Source organism: Dermacentor andersoni, chromosome 3 (genome assembly GCF_023375885.2).
Source record: "Dermacentor andersoni chromosome 3, qqDerAnde1_hic_scaffold, whole genome shotgun sequence".
NCBI lineage: Eukaryota > Metazoa > Arthropoda > Arachnida > Ixodida > Ixodidae > Dermacentor > Dermacentor andersoni.
The window spans coordinates 95,515,972-95,540,559 of NC_092816.1; the positions used below are offsets into that span (position 1 = coordinate 95,515,972).

General features: G+C 45.9%; 1 protein-coding gene across 1 annotated transcript in view; it reads right to left on the minus strand.

Annotated features, from left to right (window-relative positions):
* Window positions 1-1,794: 1,794 nt before the first annotated feature.
* LOC126541994 (SEC14-like protein 2) overlaps window positions 1,795-24,588 on the minus strand; it is a 114,058-nt gene continuing 91,264 nt past the window's right edge. The window contains exons 10-12 of the mRNA XM_050188963.3: window positions 15,961-16,067; window positions 11,442-11,775; window positions 1,795-9,181 (exon numbers count right to left, since the gene is read on the minus strand). Coding sequence (XP_050044920.1) covers window positions 9,093-9,181; window positions 11,442-11,775; window positions 15,961-16,067 — 530 coding nt within the window. The 3' untranslated portion in view covers window positions 1,795-9,092. The remainder of the gene's footprint in view (window positions 9,182-11,441; window positions 11,776-15,960; window positions 16,068-24,588) is intronic.

Below are 24,588 nucleotides of genomic sequence, written 5' to 3' on the forward strand. Positions count from 1 at the left end.
GCCTGCATTTAAACGAAAGTTTCACGCGAATCAACATGGTTGTGTATGTTAATAGAACAACCTTTACGCATAGACAGCCACAATGTGGAATGAAAGTTACAAAAACAGGCATAAGGTACCTCAGAAAGGCTGGCCAATGTTTTGATAGGTGGACCTATCTTTGTCAAAGGCCGCCTCTTCATCCTCGGCGGGTTAGCTTTAAAAGGTTAGTAGGGTGACGTCACGGGCCGTTGGCGGCGGCTGGTGGTTGAAGGTTAAGCCACAGGGGAAATGGACAGTTGCCAGTCATCTAAGGAAGGAAGGAAAAAGTGGAGAAGGAAGGCAGGGAGGTTAACCAGTTTTGCCTAACCGGTTTGCTACCCTACACATGGGAGGGGGATGGGGGGGATGAAAGATGGGGAGAAGAGATAGAGGGCACATAACACGGCACACACATCGTCGGTTACAGTCTGTCACTCTTGTGTGGTACGTGACATCACTGTCACAGTCGCTTGTCATCTAAGTGTAAAACAAGTGCAGGGGGAACCCATAGAAGCTTCCACAGAAAGGAGAAGAAAAAAAGGAAACGGGAATTTTGGATTTCCAATAGTGCCAAAAGTCTTCTACAACGTTCATCGTCTTCCAATTGTTATATTGTTTCGAACATTCTAAAGAGAGTGTGCCTCCTGAATAGCCGCTTGTATCCAAAAGTTCACAGTGCACGGTAAATAAACGAGCGCGATAATTAACTAAGCAATAAATTAATTAAGTAGCTATATATAATTAATTAACTAATTAACTAATTAATGTAGGCTTAAGTATCTTGCGTTGACGCCGCGCCTCGCCGCGCCTCGCCGCGCGACGTCAAATTGGAGTGTCGATATAATTGCTGTCAGAATGAATAAATAAATATTTTTTTTCCTTCGTGATTTACTTAACAGCGCTGCTTTATTTCATCCTCTAAAGTGCTAATGCGTAACCATGTTGCCTGACAAAAAAAACAAAAAAAAAAACAGATTTTTGTTATCTTAATAGGTTCGTCGAAAAGATCCTGAGCTCACAAATATAGTTTCAGGGCGCTGTAGAAAATAAAAAAAAAAACAAAAAAAACAATAAAGGTGCTCTCATGAAAATCGGATTTGACAGCAATTCATAACATCGACAATTCTGGTGTTTTGAAAGGTAAGTTAGCGACAGCAGGTAATAGAGCAGATGCATCGATGTATGTGAGCGAAAAGAAGTAATAAACGGCGTTGTAAAAATACCTCAGCACGTTTATACTAAACGCATTAGGTTACTGCGTAGAATTTCACATCTTGAGCGACTGTCACAGGAAGACTCTAGTTTAGGCCCTGTATCACTGGCGCATTTAGATTGACCTGCTGTGTTTAGTGACCCTTGGAGGCTTTGTTTACATAGGTGCGCACAGCTTTGGTATTACTCGAAATATATCTTCATTCTGCCAACGTGCTTGCTGGCGGAGAATCATTGTGCAATTTATTTTTAAAGAACAAGAACACAAAGTGGAACACATGCGAACTGGCGCTCCCTTTTACGTGCGCCTGAGCACGCTTGTTTCTGTGTTGAACGCGTCAGTATGTTTGCGTTTGTGTACATACGTGCCTCCGTGGGTTTGCGTGTTCGTAAGTGTATTTGACTGTTGTCTATGCGTCTCTATACCTCGTGTCTCTGTTAATGTGCTATAACTTGTCTGATGGCAGCTGTTCACCGGTGAGCTACGTATAGCTCAACCAGAGATTCCGCAGTAAACAATCTAGCGAACGCGGACAAACAAAGGGACAACACATACGCCGGTCTTACCAACACACTCACTTTATTTTCATAAGCACGGTGTTCGCATAACGACTCAAAAATACAGCAGTGCGTTCGTCATACATCTGTACCGCTGTCGACCGGGATGACGCACAAGCATTCCCCCGACGCTCACATTACACAGCTTTTCGACGTTGTCACGAGACGTGTTACACGACCTCCGTCGAGCGCACAGGCCTGGCCAGTCCGCGATGAACCTACGTGCTAGAGTGACAAAACAATCTATGCGCATACGCTTGCACCTCTTTCAGTTTCCTTCGTAAGCCCAGAACCCCGGAGTATTGCAACTATACGGCGCGAGGTTAATCACCGCAGGTATGTATCACATGTCAGCCATTCTATAACAAGGCTTCAAAACTTGCTCGCGGGATCCCGTCGAATTCGTGACGTGAAAAGCCGAGAGTGCGCCCAGCACAGTCACCAGTGCGCCGAGAAGGAAATCCGCGCACGTTTTTGGTTCGTCGCACACATAGGGAGTCTGCCAAGTGCCAACTCAAACTCTCTTCAGAGGCGTGGTATTCTTCCGGCGTCGGACAACTAACGAGTCTTCTCTGCCTTGTCATTTATTAGGATGTGCAAACTTGAGGTATTGTTTCACAAGCGGGACTTTCTCGACTCGCTTTCTCGAGCTCGTCAATTAAACCTAGCGAATGACTTGGATAGTAAAAAGAAACATATGTGGACATTTTCCTGCTTGCTTTATTGGTTGGGTAGCAGCCTTTGACGTGTGGGGAAGCTTACGTTGACCCTATCTTACCCAAATGCCAGATTTTAGACACGTTTGCCGTCGATTAGCTAGTCTTGAATGACGTCATTTGCACAGATTACTTTTGCTTTCACTTTGCTTCAATTCTAATTCAAGGTGAACCAGTATAGAAGACGTTACATTACCGTCTACCTTGCCCATAGCACGAAGTATCACGTCCATCAAACCGGTAGCCGGTTTTAAGGCTCAGCGCAGAAATGCACCCACAAGGCTGCAGGTCTATCGCATTAACATTAGCACAATGCCGGTTCCTTGCCAACGCCCTCTCGACTAAACACGCCCGCCACAATTCTTTCCGTTCGGGCTACTTCTACATGCATAAGCGGTTATATCACATTACAGGAACCGACGTAGTCAAAGCATCACTGGAGTCAATGCCACGAAAAAATAGACGTGACATCATTGAACTGCACATTACCATATCTTACACATCGAAGAAAACAGCGTCAAGAACAGAGAGCAAACATATCGCAGCTCTCAAACACCAGACGAAACATTTACATAACATTTCAAAGCAAATAGTTCAAAGAGAAACACCAAGCAGGAAATGTACAGGGAGCACAGCACTAAGAGGCGAAAGGAAGGAGTGAGAGTGAAGGAAAGATGCCTGGTTATCAGACCTTGGTGAGCCCACGCTAACGCATAGTGCCCAGACAGTTTGCCGTCAAAACCTTAAAAGCCGCTCCAAAACTGACCAAAACTGTTGACGGACCGGGTAGTTGGGTTTATGTTAAACATGTAGCGCTACCATAGACAAGAAAGCAAGAACTCTCCTTTCTATATTTTCACACCGTCAGGGTAACGGCAGCGCTAATCGCAAGCCCTCCCGCACAGCATTGAAACAACAGCGGTCAGGTGAAGCGGCCTTCGAACGTTTACGACAAGGCTGGCAACACATTCGTGATGTTGAACAAAGTCCAACCACGAAACGTCACTCTCATCCAAAGCAGGAAAGTTGCCTTCCCAATTATTACGACAGGCCCACATTGGGAAAATGCCTTGGCGTATTGTTAAACAGAGCTCGGTACGTTGATTTTCACGCATAACTAAAGCAAGAACAAGATTATATTTCATAAATGGGCAAATTCGCACAGTAGCATTTTGTTAATTCATATCGTACATGATATATTACTGCGGGCTTAGAACTAATTCCAATGTTGGGACACACAGCAGCGGACTCACAGCATTTTCAGTTTACTATAGCTGAAGTTCTTTTGCCTTCTTCAGATGTAGGTTGATGAGACCGGTATGCGGGGTTCTCGTTTAGTGTGGTCATGAGGTTAAGTTCAGTGCTTATGCAGTACTTCTGTAGTGTTAGATGATAATCTTGGCATTGGATTACATTGACAAACATACTCAAACACAATAAATGTTGTCGCTACGCGCGGCGTTGTACATTCAGAACGTTCAGCAAAAACTGTGACACCAAACATCATTGCAATGCCAGAGACGAAAACCAAATACACGATATTGCATGAGGTATAGATCCACGTACAACCATCCTGATAATTTTTAGACAGCTGCATACTTTTTCTCGAAGTACACCAGCTACAGTTTCAAGATTGCGGTGTAGTGAAAGCTGTAAGAAGGTACTGCATTAACTCACCACAAAAGTAGGCAGTAGAAATGCGTGGAATGAAAGGCGATCTTTCAAAATAAACTAAATGTTCGAATTCTTAAAACATGCGCGTTCAACTGAACAAAGAAATGGTCATCTTATGTTAACTCCATACGCTGAGTTTAAGGAACGTACACAGTCATGAAAAAATAAAAAGAAAGCAAAGGAGAGAACGTGGAAAATTAGAGATCGACATTACAGTTAGGGCGAGATAAAGACTAAAGTGTTGGGTGGTTGGGAAATTCTTCGCACCTCTGCCACCACTGCGACCATCCTTGTGAAACTGACAAAGGAGCATACTCTACTATAAGATTTCGAAGAGAGAGAGAGGGGGGAGAGACGTTTATTAAGTTAAAAAAAATATGTGCACATACTAAAGACAACATCAGTGAGTTTTTCGGCGAGGTGCCTAAAAGACTTCTAAAAGAAATAAGCAAGACTTCGAAAAGAAAATAGTACACGTTATAGAATGATCGTGCTTAACGTTGTTTCAGCGAAGAATAGACGAAGGTTTTGAAATCGGGACGTTTGAAGAAATCCGAAGGTTGCAGAAAGAAGTCGGACGACTCAATGACAGAAAGCCAAGGTGGTAGAGCTGTTCGCGTTCGCAAACTGGCTACTTCTTGTAGCGAACATTCTGCTGCACACTCGGTACACTGCGCACGCATGCATTCGTGCATGGCTGCACGAACTCATGCACACACAAGCACGAGTAGTTTTAGTATTCACTGCCAGGCATTAAGTGTGCAAAGGCCACACGCTCTTGTCGGCGTGAGCCGTTGATTGCAGCAACAAGTGGCTATCGCTTTAGGGCAATTACGTCCTGATCGTATTCAGTGCGAGCCCGAAGGGTGACCTTCAATTCTGCGAGGATAGAAAGAAACGAAAAGAATGTCAGGACGCACGAGATGCTATCTCACCACGTTGAAACACGCAGAAGCTTCACATCGTTGCCGTATCGCCCACGGGACCGTGCCTCTTATGACAGTAGGGCACGACTTGCGCGCGGTTAGTCGATCTACAGGTAAGGACCTCGGTAGAGCACCGCAGTTTTGCCTGTGTCGTTTAATCCATCTGTGCTTTGTCTCAGTTGACGTGACTATCTTTCATTGATGCGAAAGCGTGAAATGGCCGATCGAACGAACAAGCCTGCGTCGTCTGCAGCAGCGAAACGGCGTCTAACTTGGCATGGGCTGCGACGCCACGTCATGAGCGCGCCTCGCGACGCTGGCTCGCGCTTGCTCGCTCGGGCCTCGACGAAGCACAGCCGGCGAAAGGGAACACCTTCTGCTGCGCTAGCACGCCAGGCATTTCGTGAGGGGAAAGGGCACCGCCGCGACGCCACGTCAATCTCGCTCTCCCTCTCGGAAGCCTGTGTTATCCGCGCGTTCCTCGGCCGCGCGAGCTCTCGCGTGCTTTCCAACTGCGCCTCGTTAAGGCCAAATCAAAACGCGCCAAGCGTCTCAACGCGCTCGCTTGCCTGGGAGGAGTTCATAACTCGAAGGATTGCTCAGCGACGTACATTTGGACATTAGTCCTTGCACATTCACAACTCGTAAGAATGCTTATGCACTCTCCGCTTTTTGCATCTCAGAACTCAGCGACAACTACGCAATAACTGGACAGCCCCAAAGCTCTTTGTTCCCGGATTCTTCCATGTTTTTATACTTCCTGCAAGTTATCCTGCCAGAATTACGTCTTCATCCGCTTAAATAATATACAGATCGAGAAAGCCGAAGTCACCTAAATATGAGAAGTTGTTTCTGGCTACTGACCGAAGTAATACATGGTACAATTTCGTTCAGAAGATATGAATTTGCGTGTTTGGTGTCGTGCATGAAGTGAAAACGTCGTCTCTTTAGTGAAGAGAGTAAGTGCTTCTTCATTTATGTATTTATTTATCTACCGATTGATCCATGAATCATGATGAGGAACGTCTTCTTGTTTAGTAACGAAATAAAGAAGTGTTTTCGAAGTTACCATACGAGACAGCTTTTCGGTGACCGATGGTCATACAGGAGACGAGTCAACCTACATGACTTCCAAATTTCCCCTCCGTCAGCCTGCTGTACATTTAAGCATAAGAACTACAGCGATATGCTCCACCTCTATAGTTAAAAGCTGCGCTTCGATGCAGTTGTGCCGAAGTGCACGTTGTAGCGGCAGCTTCTGACGAAACGTAAATAAACATGAACGACATTAAAACGAAATATCAACCACTGCGCATGAACAACCATGGCGGCTTCAACGTGATATGTTCACCAGGTCAAACTATTTAATCGTGGTATTCCTTTCAATCTCTTCAAACCTTCCACGTTACTGCAATTATAACCTTTCTGCTGCCAGTAAACAAGAACTTTTCTTCGACACAGCGTGAGCTGGCGTGCTGCTTGTATGCCTGTCTGCCCGTTAACTCACCGGAGGGTTCTAACGCGTGCCAAGCATTGGTGAGGTTCGTCGACGTTTCTTATCAGAACAACCTAGAATGCAGCGTGATCGTTTTGTTAGGCTCACATGGACAGATAATTTTGTTCTAATCTGCCATACATTTTATGCATCAAACGCCTTCCCACACTATAGAACCGAAACATTCCATGAGCACGTGATAGTATTTGATGGCACGATCCGGTCTCTACAATTAGTGTTAACGACGGTTGTTTTGTGCATAACATGCCCACTTCACGAGTGTTTTTTTTTTTTAACTTGAAAGGCTACCGGAGTTTGCTTCTTCATTCTTCAGGCCTGCTTGCACTGAATCCTCCGCAGTGCGAAAGTTTGAACTGGTAGCATCTGCAGTATTTGCCTTGTTATTGATATGTGTGGAAAATTCCTCATTTTCATTCCTTTCCGTATCTGTACGTCTAAATTATTGTTTGTCTCCGTAATACGTTTGTGGAAAGGAACGCACCTACAAGCGGCTGGGCTAACACAGCATAGAATTGAACTCAACAGACTCTGCCTATGAGTCTCGACTTAATGAAGAACACAAATTAATCTTTATCTCCTGTTTTTTTTTTCTAAACTTTTCGGAAACTTAAAAAGAAGAGAAACACGCGAGTTTCTGTTCTCACTTTCCAACAGATGATGCGCCTACCGAATTCGGGAAGCACAAACTCGCCTCCTGGTGAGCAGCAGTAACACCTTGGAGACCGTGATTCAGGCATCGCTTCTTTCTCTATATATATCGATTCAATGAGCTTCCGCGGCTCGGAACGATAATTACCTTTGTGACAGTATTTTAGTCTCTTGCATCCCTCATGTTTGACACATGCAATGCCATTCTACAAGTCCAGGCAGGTTGTCGCGCTGTCACGCAACTTATGCTGGTTTCCACAAGAAGCCACACGATATTTTGCTCACGGCATACAAGTGGAAGTCATTCAAGAAGAGTGAAAATTTCCAGAGAAGTAGTAGGCGTACGTGTACAATGAACAGCAACAATAACACAACAGCATTATGACATCTATGGGTCACGACTCGGAAATAGCTCGTCGGAATGGATTATCGGACTGCTCGCGCATGGGTTTTATCAACTTGGAATGTTACTCATGCACTAGGAAGTTGCGACAGTACGACCACTCAGGGCTTGCATCTAGGGAGAAACGCTGTTCAGAACGCATATGTCACGCCAAGAGAATTCTAAATGTGGGAAGTCATAACACAGTAGAAACATTACGGAACATCCTGCGGGTAGACTCAGAACAATTTTTTTCTTTTTGCTTCACACATGACAATCAGCGCCTGTTTATGTAATTAAAGGCCCAGTATCGTAAGTTTTGTCGGTAGGTTGGGCGAAATGTGAATTCTGGCACAGCAAAACCAAGTCGAAAGAAGGAGGGACACAAAGAACGTCATTCTGTACCTTCACCTTTCCCCTTTGCTTTGCTGCTCCAGAACCCACATTTACAGCATAAACCAACTAGCTCAACATCGCATTCTGATGGATCGGAAGAACGCTATCTGTATCTATCAGCAAAACGTCAAAACAACAGGTCGTTCGTATAAACGATCAAACGAGCATGACATTTGTCCAGCAGAGCAATGCGAAATTGCTCCAAATCGACCCCTGAGATTCGCCGTTGGTCGATACGCAAAAAAAGAGAGAAGCGTTCACCTTCTGCCAAAACAATTGAAGTGGGTTATTCGGCGCACCATCAATCAAAATGAAATGTAATTCCAAATGTGAAAATATAGCGTATCTGAGGCTCTTGCGCATGCAATGAGCCCTCAAGAACTGTTATGCCAGAATGTTTGGAAGATAACTCCAGCTATACTGCAGCAGTGATAAGGGTATCTCGAGCTGTTTCACCACTCGCCCGGGTCATTGTAGTTGTTGCATTTGTAGATGTGTGCTGTGTGACGGGAAATGGCAAACTGCTTACAAAATTAGGCTTGAAACGCGTTTCCGACGCATGCGAAATTTGACGCTAAGGAACGTGTTGCTGCAAGCAAATGCTAGACAGTAAACTGAACGGCTACATCTAACCGGAAAGACCCTGTTATAGCTTACACTCTCCTCTTCCTAATGAACTTCCTCTGAGTTACGTCGTTGTATGCGCGAAACGCTAACTACACAGGTCAAAATTTCGTGTATCCGTGCCCTCTAGAAGCTCCGTAGCTTTAGACGCTACTTTTTATTTATTATCGTGCTGTAAGACGACGACTGCAAGCGTCCTATATACGTACCTAGAACTTATACAAATTCCCAAAGCTCATATTCACAGCCTGCCTTCTTCGCCTCCTGGTGCCTTATTATTACTGCTGGATGGAGTTACGGAACATCGGTTTCCGGTGTCAGCTGACGAAAGCACGAAAAACCCACGAATAAGAGAAAGAACAAAACGAAAGGAGAAACGTGTGACGCCGTTGGCAGATAGCCGTCGGGGCCACCGTCGATTACGCTGGCGTTGGCGGGAGCACCTGGTAGTGGTAGAGAAGCTTCTTGCTCCGGTACCAGCTGAAGCTGTTGTCGAACTTCAGCACATCTGCGAAGGCAAGAACGGGAGACATTGAGCGACCAGTTCACCAGAGCTATAGCGGTATCAAGACTTCGTGCCGGCTAGTTTGGCGGCGCTCTTACGGTTTCACCACGTTCGCTTCCATATAAAAGATATAGCGAAAAGCATCCTGATAGCAAATGCATTCAAGAGCGGGTCGACCCAAAAAGGCAGCGAAAACCATTAACTTCATATCTTCTTCAATGTGCACGTTGCAGTAAATGCCTAGGCTTCTACATTTCAGTCTCGGTTGCTTGGAGGCCATACCAGAACTGACCCCCTTTCCGTTGCCTCCCGCGCCCACTGGGCAAGGTTGGGGAGCCTTGTGAAGGCTTCCTTGTATGGAGGGTCAGATGGAAAGAAAGAAAGAAAGAAAGAAAGAAAGAAAGAAAGAAAGAAAGAATGAATGAATGAATGAATGAATGAATGAATGAATGAATGAATGAATGAAGGCGCCGCATGGTCGCTCGCTCCACCATGCGGCGTACCGAGAGGGGTCGTGATAAACACCACTTGTTACATTATCTATATTCTCTATAAATCAACTATGCGAGACATATACATCATGTACAAATTAATAATAGAGAGTTTGTAGACTTCTTATCACACATTTGCTAATAACCCGAAATATCTTCCTGTTTATCTGTGGTTGATCACATTCCAAATAGTGCACTCCACATAAATGAAACTTGCTTATGCGGAAATTCTGAATAAACGGAACGAGAGCACCAAATTAACACCACAATATTAACAAGCTTCGGTCAAACGGGAAGCTTCTTTTTGGAAATTCGGCTAAACGGCATTGGCAACTAAACTACCCCTTAGGCCATGAAACAGGAGCAATGTAACCACCACGCGATGCGGGGATGCTACAGTCATGAAAGTCAAATCTATCAGGCACTTGCGATGCCGTGGCATCAATCGCTGGTCTTCTGCGTTCGCGTTGTGTATATTTTTTGCATTCCTTTGTGTCTGGGCAAGAAGTAATCCCTGTGAGGATGAAGACAGCTTTATGGAGGCGGAAGGACTTTCCAGTCAGGTTGCCACTTTTACTACCTATGCGTGGCAGGGATACCTTAGAAGGTCAGGAACAAAAATCCCCACCCAAACACTCCATGCAGATGGTTAACCAGCGAAGCTGAAACGTGCGGCCCGGGTCTTGATCACTGGGTTAAGCCCGACTGTTCATTAAACGACGGCTTGGTAGGCTGCCGGATCATCGGTACACAGTTGCTTCTTGCGCTCGGCTGCACGAGCCTGTTCTTGAGCCCGGACTGCAGCATCGGCACGGTATAGACGCGCTCGTTCCCGGCTCTGCTTGCGGCGCTGCTGATCGAAAGCTGCCTGCTGCTCAGGAGTACATGTTACGCGTGGCCTACCCATTTCGTAGCCGGAGAGAAAGTGCTGTGTGCGCACTCGGCTGCGACGAAGCGCAACGACGTCACTACTGGCGCAGCCAATCGCGCGTCTCTCTCTCTTTCTCTTGCTCGCACATGGGCATGAGGGTGCGCCGGAGGAGTTTTCGGCGTACAGGCAACAGACGGACGAATCGGCTAGCCGTATATAGCTTCCCTGTAAAAGGCACCACCCTCGTTGAGGAGAGAGAGCGTTCAAAAGATTGACCTGGAAGATTGTGGAGAGGCTCGTGATTCTAGTGGCGATGACTTACGTATTGCTGCTATAATGCGCGTTACTGGTTCATAATAATGCGCGTTAATGGTTCATAAGAGATGGAAAAAGACGCCGTTGAAAATAGACAACCCTATTTTCAACGAATGGCAGGCGAAGAAACCTTGATAAAGCTTTCGCGCAGGAAAGCATAGCTTTAGAAAAGAAGCTGCGATATTCGACGCAAACCACAATATCGCATTTCTTTTTCACTGTAATGAGATTTAGCACTTGACACTTTCCTTCAAACGATTGTGTGTGACCTTTGTTTCTGCCCGTCACCTAAACAAAACTTCAGAGAAAGGAAATATATATATATACATATATAATTCGGTATAATATCTGTAATTAGTCTGAACACCCCATCAAACAAAGTACCTAGACTAAAGAAATGTGCCTCTGCCTTCCGTTAAATAAAAATTTTCTCCCCCTGTCGGGCCACATGCGCAATGACTGGAATGCAACAACATAGCCCGTGCGCTATCTAAAGCCTCTCAAGGACGTACAATTTTATTCGTCATATATGGAGCGCGCGAATGCTTTTTCGGCCGCTGTAGAGTAGTGCTGCTCGAGTGCTCACATTTTCCGGGCGCGCTGCAGACGAGCATCCCGTCCTCGGGCACCAGGTGGCAGTTGACTCGCTGCATGGCGACCAGCTCCTGCATGTCGCCACCGTCACCGGCCGCGCCGTTCACGGTGCCGTTCGAGTCCGGCACGAAGAAGACGCCGAAGCCGATGTCGTAGTTCTCGGTCTGGAACTCCCAGCGCAGGATGGAGCCGGCCTCGGTCACCTCCACCGTGAGGGGCACGGCGGACTTCTTCTCGATCACGCACATCTTCAGGTTCTGGTCCGAGGAGAGGCGCCGCGAAGGGGCCGTGTAGCAGGAGCACGGCACCGGGCCGCCCGCTCCCACCTGCGTTGGGCGCGTGCGAGTCGCGGAGGAATCATATAAGCACTCTTCGGTTGCGCTTGCAGAGACACCGGTCGGAGGATGCGGACGAAGAGTTCGTCGACAACCTGTACAGTATAGTGGCATATTTGACTAGTCATATAAAGTTATCCGGTAGTGCCACGTTAGCCGTGCGAGACAAGTTTAAAGGTGATATTACAAGAATAAATATTTTAATTTCCGAGTTTAACCTACTTAAACATCAGCGTGGGTTCCGAGGGACGTCGTATGGAGGTTTCGTATTAATTTGGACGCCCTAAAAGTAGTAGCTTTGCTCACACCGAATCAACACTACATAGGACGGAAGATAAATTAGAGATGGAACAGGCGCCAACTTCCAGGTGTCGTATCACTGTATCGGCGACACTATTACAGCCGAAATCAAATTTAGCGAATCAAGATTCGAGGCAAAGAGCCCACGGCGCGCTCTTTGTTGTAGGCACGAAGAGCTTACCATTTAAATAATTATTTACTAATATCTTCCGTACCGAAGGCAATATGGGATTTTATATACGCGATCGTAGAGAGGGAGTACAGGTAACGAAGCAAAACAAGCTGAAATAAATGAACGACACTTTAGAACAAATTGAATCAACAGGTTACCTCAATATTCTTTGCGAAGCCAATACTGATAATCGCTGGCCAATACAAGAAAAAGTGGATCCATTCAGGCACTCGAGGCTCAGCAAATGAGTCAGAACACGATCTAGTCTCGCAGAATGAAGTACCAACTTTGTGGCAGTGGTGAAGCTTAGCCGATGTGTACGAAAGGTGGCGCTAACCATCATCCCGCCATAAACGCGTCTCCGATTCCTCGGGAGGAATTTTCGAAGCCCTTCGTGCATTCATTTTACCGCGCCTCCAGGCGCCGCAGTGAATCGCAGCTGTGTAGCGCCAGCACGAGCCAGCCTGCAGCGAGAGACGACTTACATTTTACTTACAACTTACGGAACTTATTTGACTTACAACTTACGGTAGTTAACGATCTGAAATAAACGCTTCTGAAAGCGGAAAAAAAAAATGTTTATTTCTTCTTTAGCGTATAGATGGCGTTCCGCGTACGTGCACAAAATTTTCAAGTGAAATGTTTAGCCGTTTTTTTCACAGCGACGATTCTGAAGTTTGTTTCTTTGCTCGAAGGAGAGTTTCACAGGCAGCGATAACGTTTTAGAAGTTTTCTACAGTGCCCACGATGGCACTGTCGACATTGAAGTTCATTCACCATGTTGTCATAAGAACCCATTGGTTTCGCCCAAGTAGGTAGTTAGCAAAAAAAGAAAAAAGTAAACATGGTCGTCTCTGGGCAAGCTAGTATAGACTCGAACTACAATGAAGCTTCATCTGATCCAATGCGCCCCTGGAGGGGCGCGGGCCAATGGCGCCCTAAACTACACGCTCCGTCCTAAGGGAAGGATAGCCAGGTATTTATATCACCCAGGTACAGGCACGTACCCAAGGGCCCCCCCCCCCCCCCCTCCGAAATTAAGCGGCCGATTGCCCGCGACCGATTTCAATGAAATTTGTTGCATTTCTGAGAAAATGTTAAATTCTAGTGACTGTTGGAAGAGAAATTTCAATTTATGTCTTGAATTTTGTGAAAAAGATCATCAAAAATTCTAAATTTCGAAAAAAAAAATAGACGCACGAAGTTTATAAATTAATAGCTCTGCATGAAAAACAGATACAGCAGTTCTGTGAACGGCATCCATTAGATCATTCAAAGCGGACAAATTTGATAGGTCAATTTATATCTTACGTGAATTTGTTGCGTTGTGTACAAGGGTTCAGCAAAAGCAGTATTTCCATATTACTGAATTTTTTTAGATTATTATGTAACATATAAATGTTGTCCCCTTTGGATGTAACATCAGGTCCAGTTCACAAAATTGTGATATTATTTTTCCCTGCTGAGTTAGAGAGTTGTAAACTTGGTAGTTTCGTTCTATGAAAATTTTTGATTTTTTGCCAAATTTTAATAAAAATTTGGCAATCTAAATAAAAAATTGGAAACCAGCAGTCACTAGATATTAAGTTTCTCTTTTAAATGCAGCAAACCTCGTCAATTTTGGTGCTATGGCTGCCGAGAAAAACGAGTTCTCCTTTTACATATGTTCAGACAGGAGCACCCGAGCTAAAGCTTCCTCTTAAACCCATAAGCAATATGACTGTCACCCGTTACCTCGTCTGGTTATTCCCTAATTGTACAGCACTTCCCGTGCGAAATTGGCAACTGGAAACAAGAGTGGCAAGCAGTTAAGAAATTAAGCTCTCTACTAAGGTAGAGAGCCAAGGCAACAACCAAACAGAAAGGAAAAGCGAATATTAACAAGTTTAACCATTGTGCATGAAAATCTTTATGGCTCAACATCTTTTTATTTAAAAAGGAAGTAGCGAAAACACCGCCGGAAGTGGAGAACAATTCCGTGTGTTTTGAATGATGCTTCTACAGTTATCAGTCGAGCCGCCTGAAGTAGCCACTTCTCTGCTGTGCTTATGTATAGGTGCTCTTCTAACCTTCCGCGGTAGGCGCAGCACGTCTATAACTGCAGCGTCCTGCGCTCTTCACGGTTATACGGGACTGGCGGCCACGAATCGCTACGCAACTTCCCAAATAACAATACGAGTCGGTTGTGGCCCTTAGTAAAGCAGTAAACGAGGGATGCAGAAGAACTGTGATTGTTCCGCAAATGTATATTCCTCTATAATTATTCCAGAGCTAAAAAAAAAAAAGAAAACGCTGCTATAGTCGGATACAACTACAGTGAAGCCCCGCACACGCCCTCATAACCGCCAGCCAGGCTGCAAATAATTCGTACTTCAAACTTTTCCTGTTACCCAAATCAGGCGATAACCACAAAAATAAAATTATTAGTGCGTAAGTTTATACGTTTCTTCTCGCCTATTATAGCGGAAATGACGAATGCCTAATTCTTTATTGAACTGTAATAAAATGCTTGCTTCACAGCAGCATATTGTCAAGTTACACTACAGTTGGCAGTGAAGTTTCATGAGTAAAACGGGCTCAGCAGTGGAATGAACTGTACCGCAGACTTTTGACGATTTAATTAATTATGGAGTTTCACGTGCCGAAACCATGAGGCATGCCGTATAGCGGGGGACTCCAGAAATTTGGACCACCTGCGGTTCTTTAACGTGGACCTAAATCTAGGTACATGGGTGTTTTCGCATTTGGCCCCAATCGAAAATGCGGCCGCCGTGGCCGGGATTCGATCCCGTGACCTCGTGCTTCGCAGCCCAGCATCATAGCCACTAAGCAACCATGGCACTTCAACTTTTGAAGAGTGTAATGCTCAGACTCCATACACTTTGTCCATGTCTGTTGCACACCTCATTGCTTCCGTCGATGAAAAGACTCTTCAAGAACAGCAGACGCTCCGGAGGTATAAAGTACGAAGCCATTTTGAAAAGACTGCATGATGACGATTTTGTTTGCTTCTGTGATTGGCTGGCAGAGTAACCCAACCCCGCGTGGGCCGTGTGCCTTGGTTGTCAACTGCTGTTTTCTTTCTTTTTTTTTTTGAGTTGTATGCTACCATAGAAATATTTATTTTACATTTTCGCGTTTTTAATTGTTCTTGGCAGTGTTCTTTCTGCGTTTCCTTCCTGTGCGAGTCCATTTGATGTGGTTCCTTGTTTGCCTAGTAAAAGAGAGGTGTATCTTACAGGCGTACATGTGAGATACACCTTATTTCATTTCTCTTTTCTGAGTTTACGTGTCTTTATGGCGAATGGCGGGCGTTATTAACATTTGTCTAGCAAAGGTACTCCCCCCCCCCCCCCTTTGCTTAGAAAAGTGACCTTGGGTTGCCCCCCCCCCCCCCCCCTCAAAAAAAAAATATCCTGGGTACGTGCCTGCGCAAGTATATCCAGGTACACATGTCAGGTCACATGTAGTGCCAATAATTTTTGTTTCAAGGTAACCCTCCATAATCCGGCTAAAATTTCTCTCTTCCTCTCTCCCTTGCGTAAGGGTCAGTTCCTTGATTTTCCTTTGCTGTTTTGGCAGCTAATTGCCCCGAGACGCCAACTGAGCAACTGGATAGCTTCAGAGCCATTCCACGCCAGGTCGTTTCATGAATTGCAACGTCATAAACTGACTGCACGCGTTCGACATTGTGCCACACTTACGATGTGCGTACACCTCGGGTCTCCATCCGGTCCCGTCATGGTTCCGCCCCAGTGCACAGGAAGCTCTTCGGGAGCGATGTCCAGGAGAAGGGCCTCTTTCCACTTGTCTGCGTGCAGAAGACGGCGGAAGGAGAATGACATTAATAACGAAGAAACGAAGCGAACCGCTCAGTTGCTTTCTCCAAAGGCTAAACAGATGACGCTGAACACGAAAAACCTAGAGCAACATGTTTTTTGAGATCAAGATTACGAGGTGGCTTTTAACATGTGCACAGATGGTCTTGGAGTATATGTCTGAGGAGAGTTGTTCCCAAAGCAGTATAATCACAGTATAATCACAGGCTGAATGGGAACGGGTTCCAAAGACACGGTATTCATTATATGTTCGTTTATTCACAGAGTGAATAAATGCAGTGCGAGGCATTTGCGGCAACATGTTTTGCATCAAGCAGCGTTTTGCACATCAAACCCGGTTAAAGCAGGCATCAAAAACAAAGGATGGTGTTGAGCCACACTTTGCACTTAAGCTGACCAAGTTACAATTGCGCAACATCAGTTCAGTCGTGCGCTGATTGCAAACCCTCATGAACATCTGAACCACATAATGCGCAAAGCTAAACGTTAAAACAAATCGTAAACAATAAACAAACTTTAAACCTTAAATACAGAGGATGTTTTCATTCAGGACTTCCACAGGAGAAACTTTCTGTACCCTGTTTGGTGCCTTTTCCATCGAAACGAACCTAAACCTGAACGATGGGACTCCTTGTCGACCTACACGCTGGATGGCTGAAACTTTGTGAAGCATTACGTTGAAGTACGAAATGAGCTCTTCTGTGACACAACCTCTATTGCATAAGCTGTAGTGTCGCGTGGAAATACGAACCGGCGAGCCGTTACTCCAGTCAACATCCTCGTGACTTATTTAGAATCCGTATCTAGCAAAAAAAAAAAAAAAATATCATTACTTCAAAGCAATATTTCAAAAATAGGCTTATAATGATCGTCAAACAACTACGCTGATTTCGTAACGTAAACGTGCACCATACAAAGGATGGGCGCACACTGCATTTGAGTGTCGCGTTTGTAGCAGTGAAGTTCCAAGCTCCAGGCTGCATGCCTAGGCCGAGAAGTATTTGAGCCTCTCCGCAGTTTTCCCATTCCGAAACTCTTTGTGGGAAAGCGCAACCGCACGCGGGCACCGGTCGGTTATCGCGCGTGAATCCATTTGTCCCTGAACGTAAACGGAGTTTGGAAAAGTATGAGGCCTCGTAATTATGCAGCTCCGCGTCAACGAGCGCTAGCGAGACGCACTCCACGCGCAGTCGATGCCTCTCCGACCTATCGTTGCGAAGTTGTCCCTGAAAAAGCCGATCTCCCAGCGTAACGTAACTGACCGCGCGAGTACGATAAGAAGACTAGGTCAAGACCAGTGCGCTTTGGCTTATCGGCAGTCGCCATCCGCCAGTTACTGAGTGCCTAGCGTAGTGGTGTTAAACGCGCTTGTACAAGGATTTACGAAAATCAGCTGCGCGGGCGCGTCGACACTGACCCGGTTTCGTACGCTGCCGCGTGAAGTAAGCGCACCGTGCCAATAGGAGTAAACCTTGGCGCGAGATCACAACAGACAGTTGCGCAACGACTGTGTCATCGGACAACGAACAACTCTTCTGAAATAAAAAAAAAAATTAAATTATGGGGTTTTACGTGCCAAAACCACTTTCTGATTATGAGGCACGCCGTAGTGGGGGACTCCGGAAATTTTGACCACCTGGGGTTCTTTAACGTGCACCTAAATCTAAGTACACGGGTGTTTTCGCATTTCGCCCCCATAGAAATGCGGCCGCCGTGGCCGGGATTCGATCCCGCGACCTCGTGCTCAGCAGCCTAACACCATAGCCACTGAGCAACCACGGCGGGTTTCTGAAATAGCGGTGAGGCCCACTGTGCACTCGTTCTTCTGAAGCAGAAAAAAAAAAAGGCAGAAACGAGAAAATAAGCGCACTGAACGTGCGTCACATAATTTATGTGAAGCAGCAAATTAAATTACAAAAAACTAAAGGCTGCGCGGACAATTGTGTTTATTTTCATTCTATGCAGCGTGTAATAGCACGGAGTGTTTATAAAGCATATAGTCTCAACTGTAAATTCATAAAATGTTTTTTCTTATACTACACTGCTCACATGCTATGCCGAAACGCAAACGCCGTCAGGCGGATGCGCCGTGTGAGACGTCTAGTTTGTCACGTGACGAGGACGAAGGCGGTGCAAGATATGCTTGTCGAAGGAAGAATGGTGAAGCGAGGCGTATGACGCAGAGCGCTACGACGCATATCTAATTACGGATTGTATCCCCCTTGCCTCAAAGTTGCACACACGCATACCCAGGGACATTCAGTTATACCGAGGCAAATAAAGGTTCGCTTCGAAATAACGGGACGTTAATTAACTTACTGTGCTCCATCCGCTATCCCGCAATGTCGCTTTAGTGGTTCGCTTGTTCGCAAACTCAAGCTTCTCTCGGCATCTTGTCACTTTGGGTGATCGTCCCCGAGATAGGGGATCTAATGCAGCAGGTCGCCGATAGCGAACGGGTCGATGTTCGTTTCTTTTTATAGCGAAGCTTTTTTTGCCTGTACATCCCCGTGTGTTTCGTTACTGCAGCTGCTGTCGACTGCTACGTCGGCCTGTATCTCGACAAATACATTTGCGGATATGTATTTGATACGGATATGTATTAGATATGGATACGAAGGCTACATGCGCATTGAGTGCAAATACCAGCAAACGGGCGGGCACGCCAGCAAATGCCATATCCACAACTAATACGCTTGTGAGAACTATACGTTCGCACCAAACGTTATATAAATGTGATACATTTACCGTTGGCTATCGGTGATGGACGCACCCCGTAGCTCGGTTGCGCGACATCACGTGCCTTTTTGCATTGGCAGCTTTGCATCGGCGGTGAAAAGTTCGATCACCAACCACCGACCATGAAAACGGGTGAAATAGCGGGAGAAAGCTGTTCGCTATATTATCCCTTTCAGGCGCTGTGTACACAATCGTGTACGCCAAGATAGTACATCAGCAGAAAAAATACTGATCCAAGTAATGATGTTTACAATGTGTCGCATGCACCTTGAAACTCTTCTGGCTGGAAGTGTGCTGCAAGATTGGAAAACGTGTGCAAAATGTTTAGAACAATGAGTGGGACGGTAGGCGGTTGCGTTCATTTTTTGACGCGAGAGCGTTAAGTGCCCTGTGTCGCAGAAAAAAAAAACGCCGACGGCATCTGGCATACAGCGTCGGACATCGCTCCGGCAAAAAGAATTTTGAACCAAATTCCGAACCACGCATACCGAACCACTCTTATACCACCGAAGTTGCTTATACCTTGGCTTTCATTCTTGACAAAGTTATTCCTCGGAATTTTGAGAGCGGCAGCCTGCAATCAAATGTAATGAGTAAAAAAAGCACACAGCACATATATATTATGTTAGCTCTTCTCAGACTGAAACGTTAAAAGTGCGAAAAAAAGAAAACTGGCTGCGGCTTATATAGCTAAGCTAACCATATGTAAAACAATATCTTGGTTTAGCCTGGTTGAGTCTTGGGGCACTATAGCGTAAAACTATTCCAGTCTTGTTTTTATTCCAATCGTCTGACGTCAAATTTACGCAACTATCGACGCATGCATCGGACGGTGAGCCGCAGCGTTGTCTTAGTAGCCCAATTAAACGCTCGCTTCGTTTGTAGGAGGTCACTTTAGGAGGTCAGGTTACAGACAGGTGAAGTGGGCGCAGTCCGAAATCTTTTGACCAGTAGCAGATGGCTAACGGCAAAAAAAAAAAACGCCAAATCAGAAATAATGGTGTTTCTTCTGTTCGGCCTCACCATGCATAATCAGTGTGCACATATCATATCAAATGGGGAGTTTCTGCGGTTTTTGTGACATCGCGTGACAGACAGGTGAAGTAGGGGGTGGCCCTAAAATTTTTCGACCAGTCGTGAAGGCCTAATTGCAGAATTGGAATAGAAAAGTTTTGCATCACTTTACGTTAGCGCCCTTGGTTTCACTTGGTTAACCTTTGATTTAGCTGTAATTATTATACTTTGTTATGCAATCGTCGTTATGCCAGGATTGACGGCTGTGCCTAGGTCGGCGGCTAGACATGACTGCAGTTAGGTTTGGGTAGACACGCACCATTCGACGGTGCGACGCCTGTTGTGCCACAGGCAAAGCGCAAGTGCTAGACGTGCAAAGAGACGCCGCGAACATACGCAGCGTCGAGGCGCAAATGGACAGGGCGTGGTCGCTACATTGATATCGACGGTCAGACGCCTGTGAGACACCGGTGAGACGCCTCTCCAGTGAAGCAGCTCCCAGGGCGATATCAGCGGGTGTGGTCAGACGCCGCTTGGCGACGACGGCTCAAAGCCTCCCACTCCCGCGCAACGCTAAGCGCCTCGCCCTCATCCATGGCCAAGCTCGCACTGGCTAGGCGAGTGCGGCGCTCCTCTTAGCCAGGCGCGCGGCGAATCACGTGGTCAGGCGGCGACTCAGCTGTAGAGAGCGCATGCGCCAAGCCGGTGGTGGCAGTGGGGGAGCTCGGCGCGGCGAGTCACGTCAAGGCTACGGCGCAGCTGCGGTCAAATGAAGGTCAAATTGCTAGCGACGGCGAAACTCGGCTTGACGCGCTTAGTAAAGCTATCTCTGTAAAAACGAGAGATCGACCGACGCAAGAGGCCGCGTTTCTAGGAGAAAGCTTGCCTTCGTGCATAGCGCTCGCCACCAGCGTTTCCTGGTAAACGTGGCGGCGTTCGTGTTGTCCACTTCTCTACTCTTGTGTCCTGTCTGCACGCCTCACCTCTTTTTTGCATAATGAATCCTTACCAACTAGCTCAGCTTTCTGTCGTTCTGGTAAACGTTACGGTTACATACGCTGCAGTTGCCAGGAAGCATGAAAAGCAGTCAGGTGTCTTTGAACGCTATCGCGTTCCACTATTAAAGGCGAAGCTTAAGCGCCCTCCAAATTATTATTATTATTATTATAATTATTATTAATATTATTATTATTATTATTATTATTATCTTTGCTTAGTGTATGCCGTTGTATGCAGTGGGTCGATTTCCTTCATTGTTCTTTCCCAATATGTTCCACCATATTCAATGGACAGGATAGGTGCTTTTCAACTCTGCTAATATGAAATGTTCCAAAGGAAGCTATCGCCTTAAAAGATACAGCTCCCAGTCCTGGTGGGGTATTCTGCAAGATTCACCCTAGTGGATTGTCCATTTCGGCCGCTGTTGATGTACTGATTGGATGGAGTTGTGTTCGAGCGAGGTGACGAGGAGCGGCCCGAGCCAATCAACAGTGGTTGAAATGGACAGTAAGTCCACTAGGTGCACTCTTACAGAATACCACCGTGAAGTGACCGTGGTTGTTCGTAGCAACCTTATGAGAATGAGATTCTTGGTTCAGACTGTAGCGCACACGGACAATGTGCGCTATTACTTTGCTAATAGAGGTCGGTTAACCAACTGCAGTATCTGGTAGAATTTCGCATTGTGAGTGTTCTCCCACGCATATTACGTACCTTTGGTTAAAAGCAATATGCCACGTAGGAAATTCAATTGTGTGCATTTGTTTATCTGCTATTGCACATAAATGAGACAAAAATAAATCTCTACGAAACGCCCCTCATTCCCGGCAACATTTTCCACGTTGAGCGGTATAGAAAGCGTGTGGTATTGAAACTGACGATTCGGTTCGAGGAACGTTACGAGTTCACACCTCAGGCGATTTCGCTCTCTGAAAAAGGAAGGGAATAACGTTTTTGATATAGGCCGTTCAGAGCACTTTACCCGTGGGCGCCGCCATTTAGTCCTTCTGAACGAAGTTTGCTCGCTCGTTTACCAAGGCCACTGTCGCCGCGTGCATGGCTACTACTTCGGCCACGACGGTGAGCACGGAGTGGGTAGTCGACGGAAAACATTGGCTAAAGCTACAGAGACAGTGCGTACATTGCATTTATCTGTTTTCTTTGCCTTGCAATCTTTATGGATGCGCAAGTACACCAGCTGAAGGCGACGAATATAGCAGCCCGATGTTTGCTTGTGCCCTTTATCGTGTATGCGTCTCTGTCGCTGTAGAACTGTAAGGCTGTTGTTACATACGGCCGTGCGTTCTGCTGTCGTCGTAACTGTGTGTTCAACAACCTCGTTCTCGTGTAGGCGCGTGCTTGCGCGCAGAAGTCTACATTCTGGTATTTTACGTGCCAGAACCACGACATGCTCATGAGGCACGCCGTAGTGGGAGACTCCGCAATAATTTTGACCTACCTGGGGTTCTTTGTCGTGCACCCAACGCACAGCACACACGGCCGTTTCTTTCTTTCTCGTTTCGCCCTCATCGAAACGCGTCTTGCAAGCTTGCGGGTTTCGCGAACACTGCGTGACGTTGTCGCATACGTGCAACACTCCCGGAGTTTTTAATTCACAAATTGGGTCAAGTGCGCCTCTAATGCTACAAAGAAATGCGTGACTGGCGGACGGAATCGAATCTCTGTCTGCCAGCCCCGCAGCCCAGCTGCTCTAAGCCCTAAGACATGCTCACGCGCATGTTTCTCTTGTGCCAAGGTGGCTCCTTGAAACGTCTGGCGTCGAGCGCCAGTCTCTCACATTCTTCCCTCGTGACAGTTAGTGCTCTGAAACGCTGTGTTAGACTGCGCTTGCCTTCTGGATCGGCTCACATTTTGTCGTCGCACACTCGAATACCTAGAAAGTGTGTGTGTAGTCCACATCTAATGCTATCGCGCTAACATGTCATGAAGATATTAAGACAACGTAAACTACAAGTTATGAGTCACATTAAGTTTCTGCTTCGTAATTCCGGGGTCCTTCGATATTGGAGCCACGCTTGATTTGCCTATACCCACCCGGGTTCGGTGTGGCTGCTCTGTGCTTCTTGGTCCTGTTGGTCTCTCGGTGTGTTTATTTGTTGGATTGTGTATACGAAGGTTACGCGCACCCGACGTCAAGCACCAGCAGACTCGCTTTTGTAGTTCCTGTATGCTAACGGGCAAAGTTGCGCCAATTAACTCACTTGTGTTGTGCATAAGAAAAACAAAATATGCGTACATAAAACGTGAGATTGCAGTGCCCCTCATATAGACAGATGTCTCTAAAGCACAGTAACCTCTTAATGGCACAGCTATTTTAATTCGACGGATTCTTCGAGTCACCCGATTTTCCTTGATTTAGCCGTTCAGTACGTGCGGCACTGGTCCTGCGCCCGTCCTTGGCTAATCCTCTAGAATAGGCATGCGGCGCATTTGCCACAAGGGGTACAGAATACTTAAATGCAGCCAGCTACGTGTTGTACTTCACCGTACATACTGCATCCCTCATCACTAACTTTCCCTTGACAAGCCTCTGACCATCGCCCTCGTCCTAGTGACATCGTCGAGTCGACGCCTCACACAATGCAACCGTCTGATTTGGGCGTTTGCATTTCGGCATAGCTTGTGACCGGGGTAAACCATAAACGTACGTATTGTACGACTCGGAAGTTGTGACCTTCGTGGTGGATAGCCATAAACATTGTATCGGGTTGCACACTGCATAGGATTAAAGTAGACGTACTTGTAGGCGTCGATGTTAGTTGTATAATAAGTAATTAACCGCTCCATTTTCACTTCAAATAGGTTGCAACGTGTTCATTGGATCTGCGTAATTTCCGGCCTTTCTTTTTCGCAACTTCGTTTTCTGCTGGTTTATTTACGCAGACACTTCGGTTTATAATTCAAAAATGCAAACCGTGCCTTCGATGGCATAGTTTTGCAGGTTTACACCCCTAAGAACAGCGTTTCGTCAGTCTATCCTCATCAGTCAAATCTTATTGGAATTTAAAATATCCAGCGGACATTCTTGCACGATTCGATTGGCAACCGACGTAATTTTCTTCCGTTAAAAAACACAACACGCACAATAAACATCTTCGCATCCTTGAGGATGCTTGGTTTGTGCTATGTGGTTTGCGCTCTCCTTCATAAGGTATATGCGACCAAATTGTTGATGCAAACAAATAAAACTTCCTTTTTGAGATACTTTTTATGACGAGTAAAGATGATTATAGCTGTTACCAACGACACCAAAATTGCATGAAATAAGCTTTTGACCGCCACTGCTATTAAACTCACGCGTTAGACATTTCGGTGCACACAGGTGGTCAAAACAGCACACATTCTTCAACTACGTTCTCTCTAACAACAAGCCTAGCTATCTCGATGTCGTGTAGCCTCTCCGCCAACATGAAATAGAACACTTCATTTGTGTAAAAATAGAAATGGCTAGACAGTGTTGAAACAGTACTATATGTTATGTTGTGGACCTGGTTGAAAAATCTGTTGCCAGAATTGCCACGCGACTGGCCGCTCTAGGCGCATTGTGTCTATTCGCGGGCTTCTTTCAAGCTCGGAAAAACATATAGCAATTATTGAGAAACAGAAAGCTGTATCGGGAGTTTCTCATGTCACTCTACAATTTCCTCGTTGACACTTTTCATCTAATTATAATATTTGAGAAGTTTACTAATTAAGTAAGACTAATTATGCAATCAGACA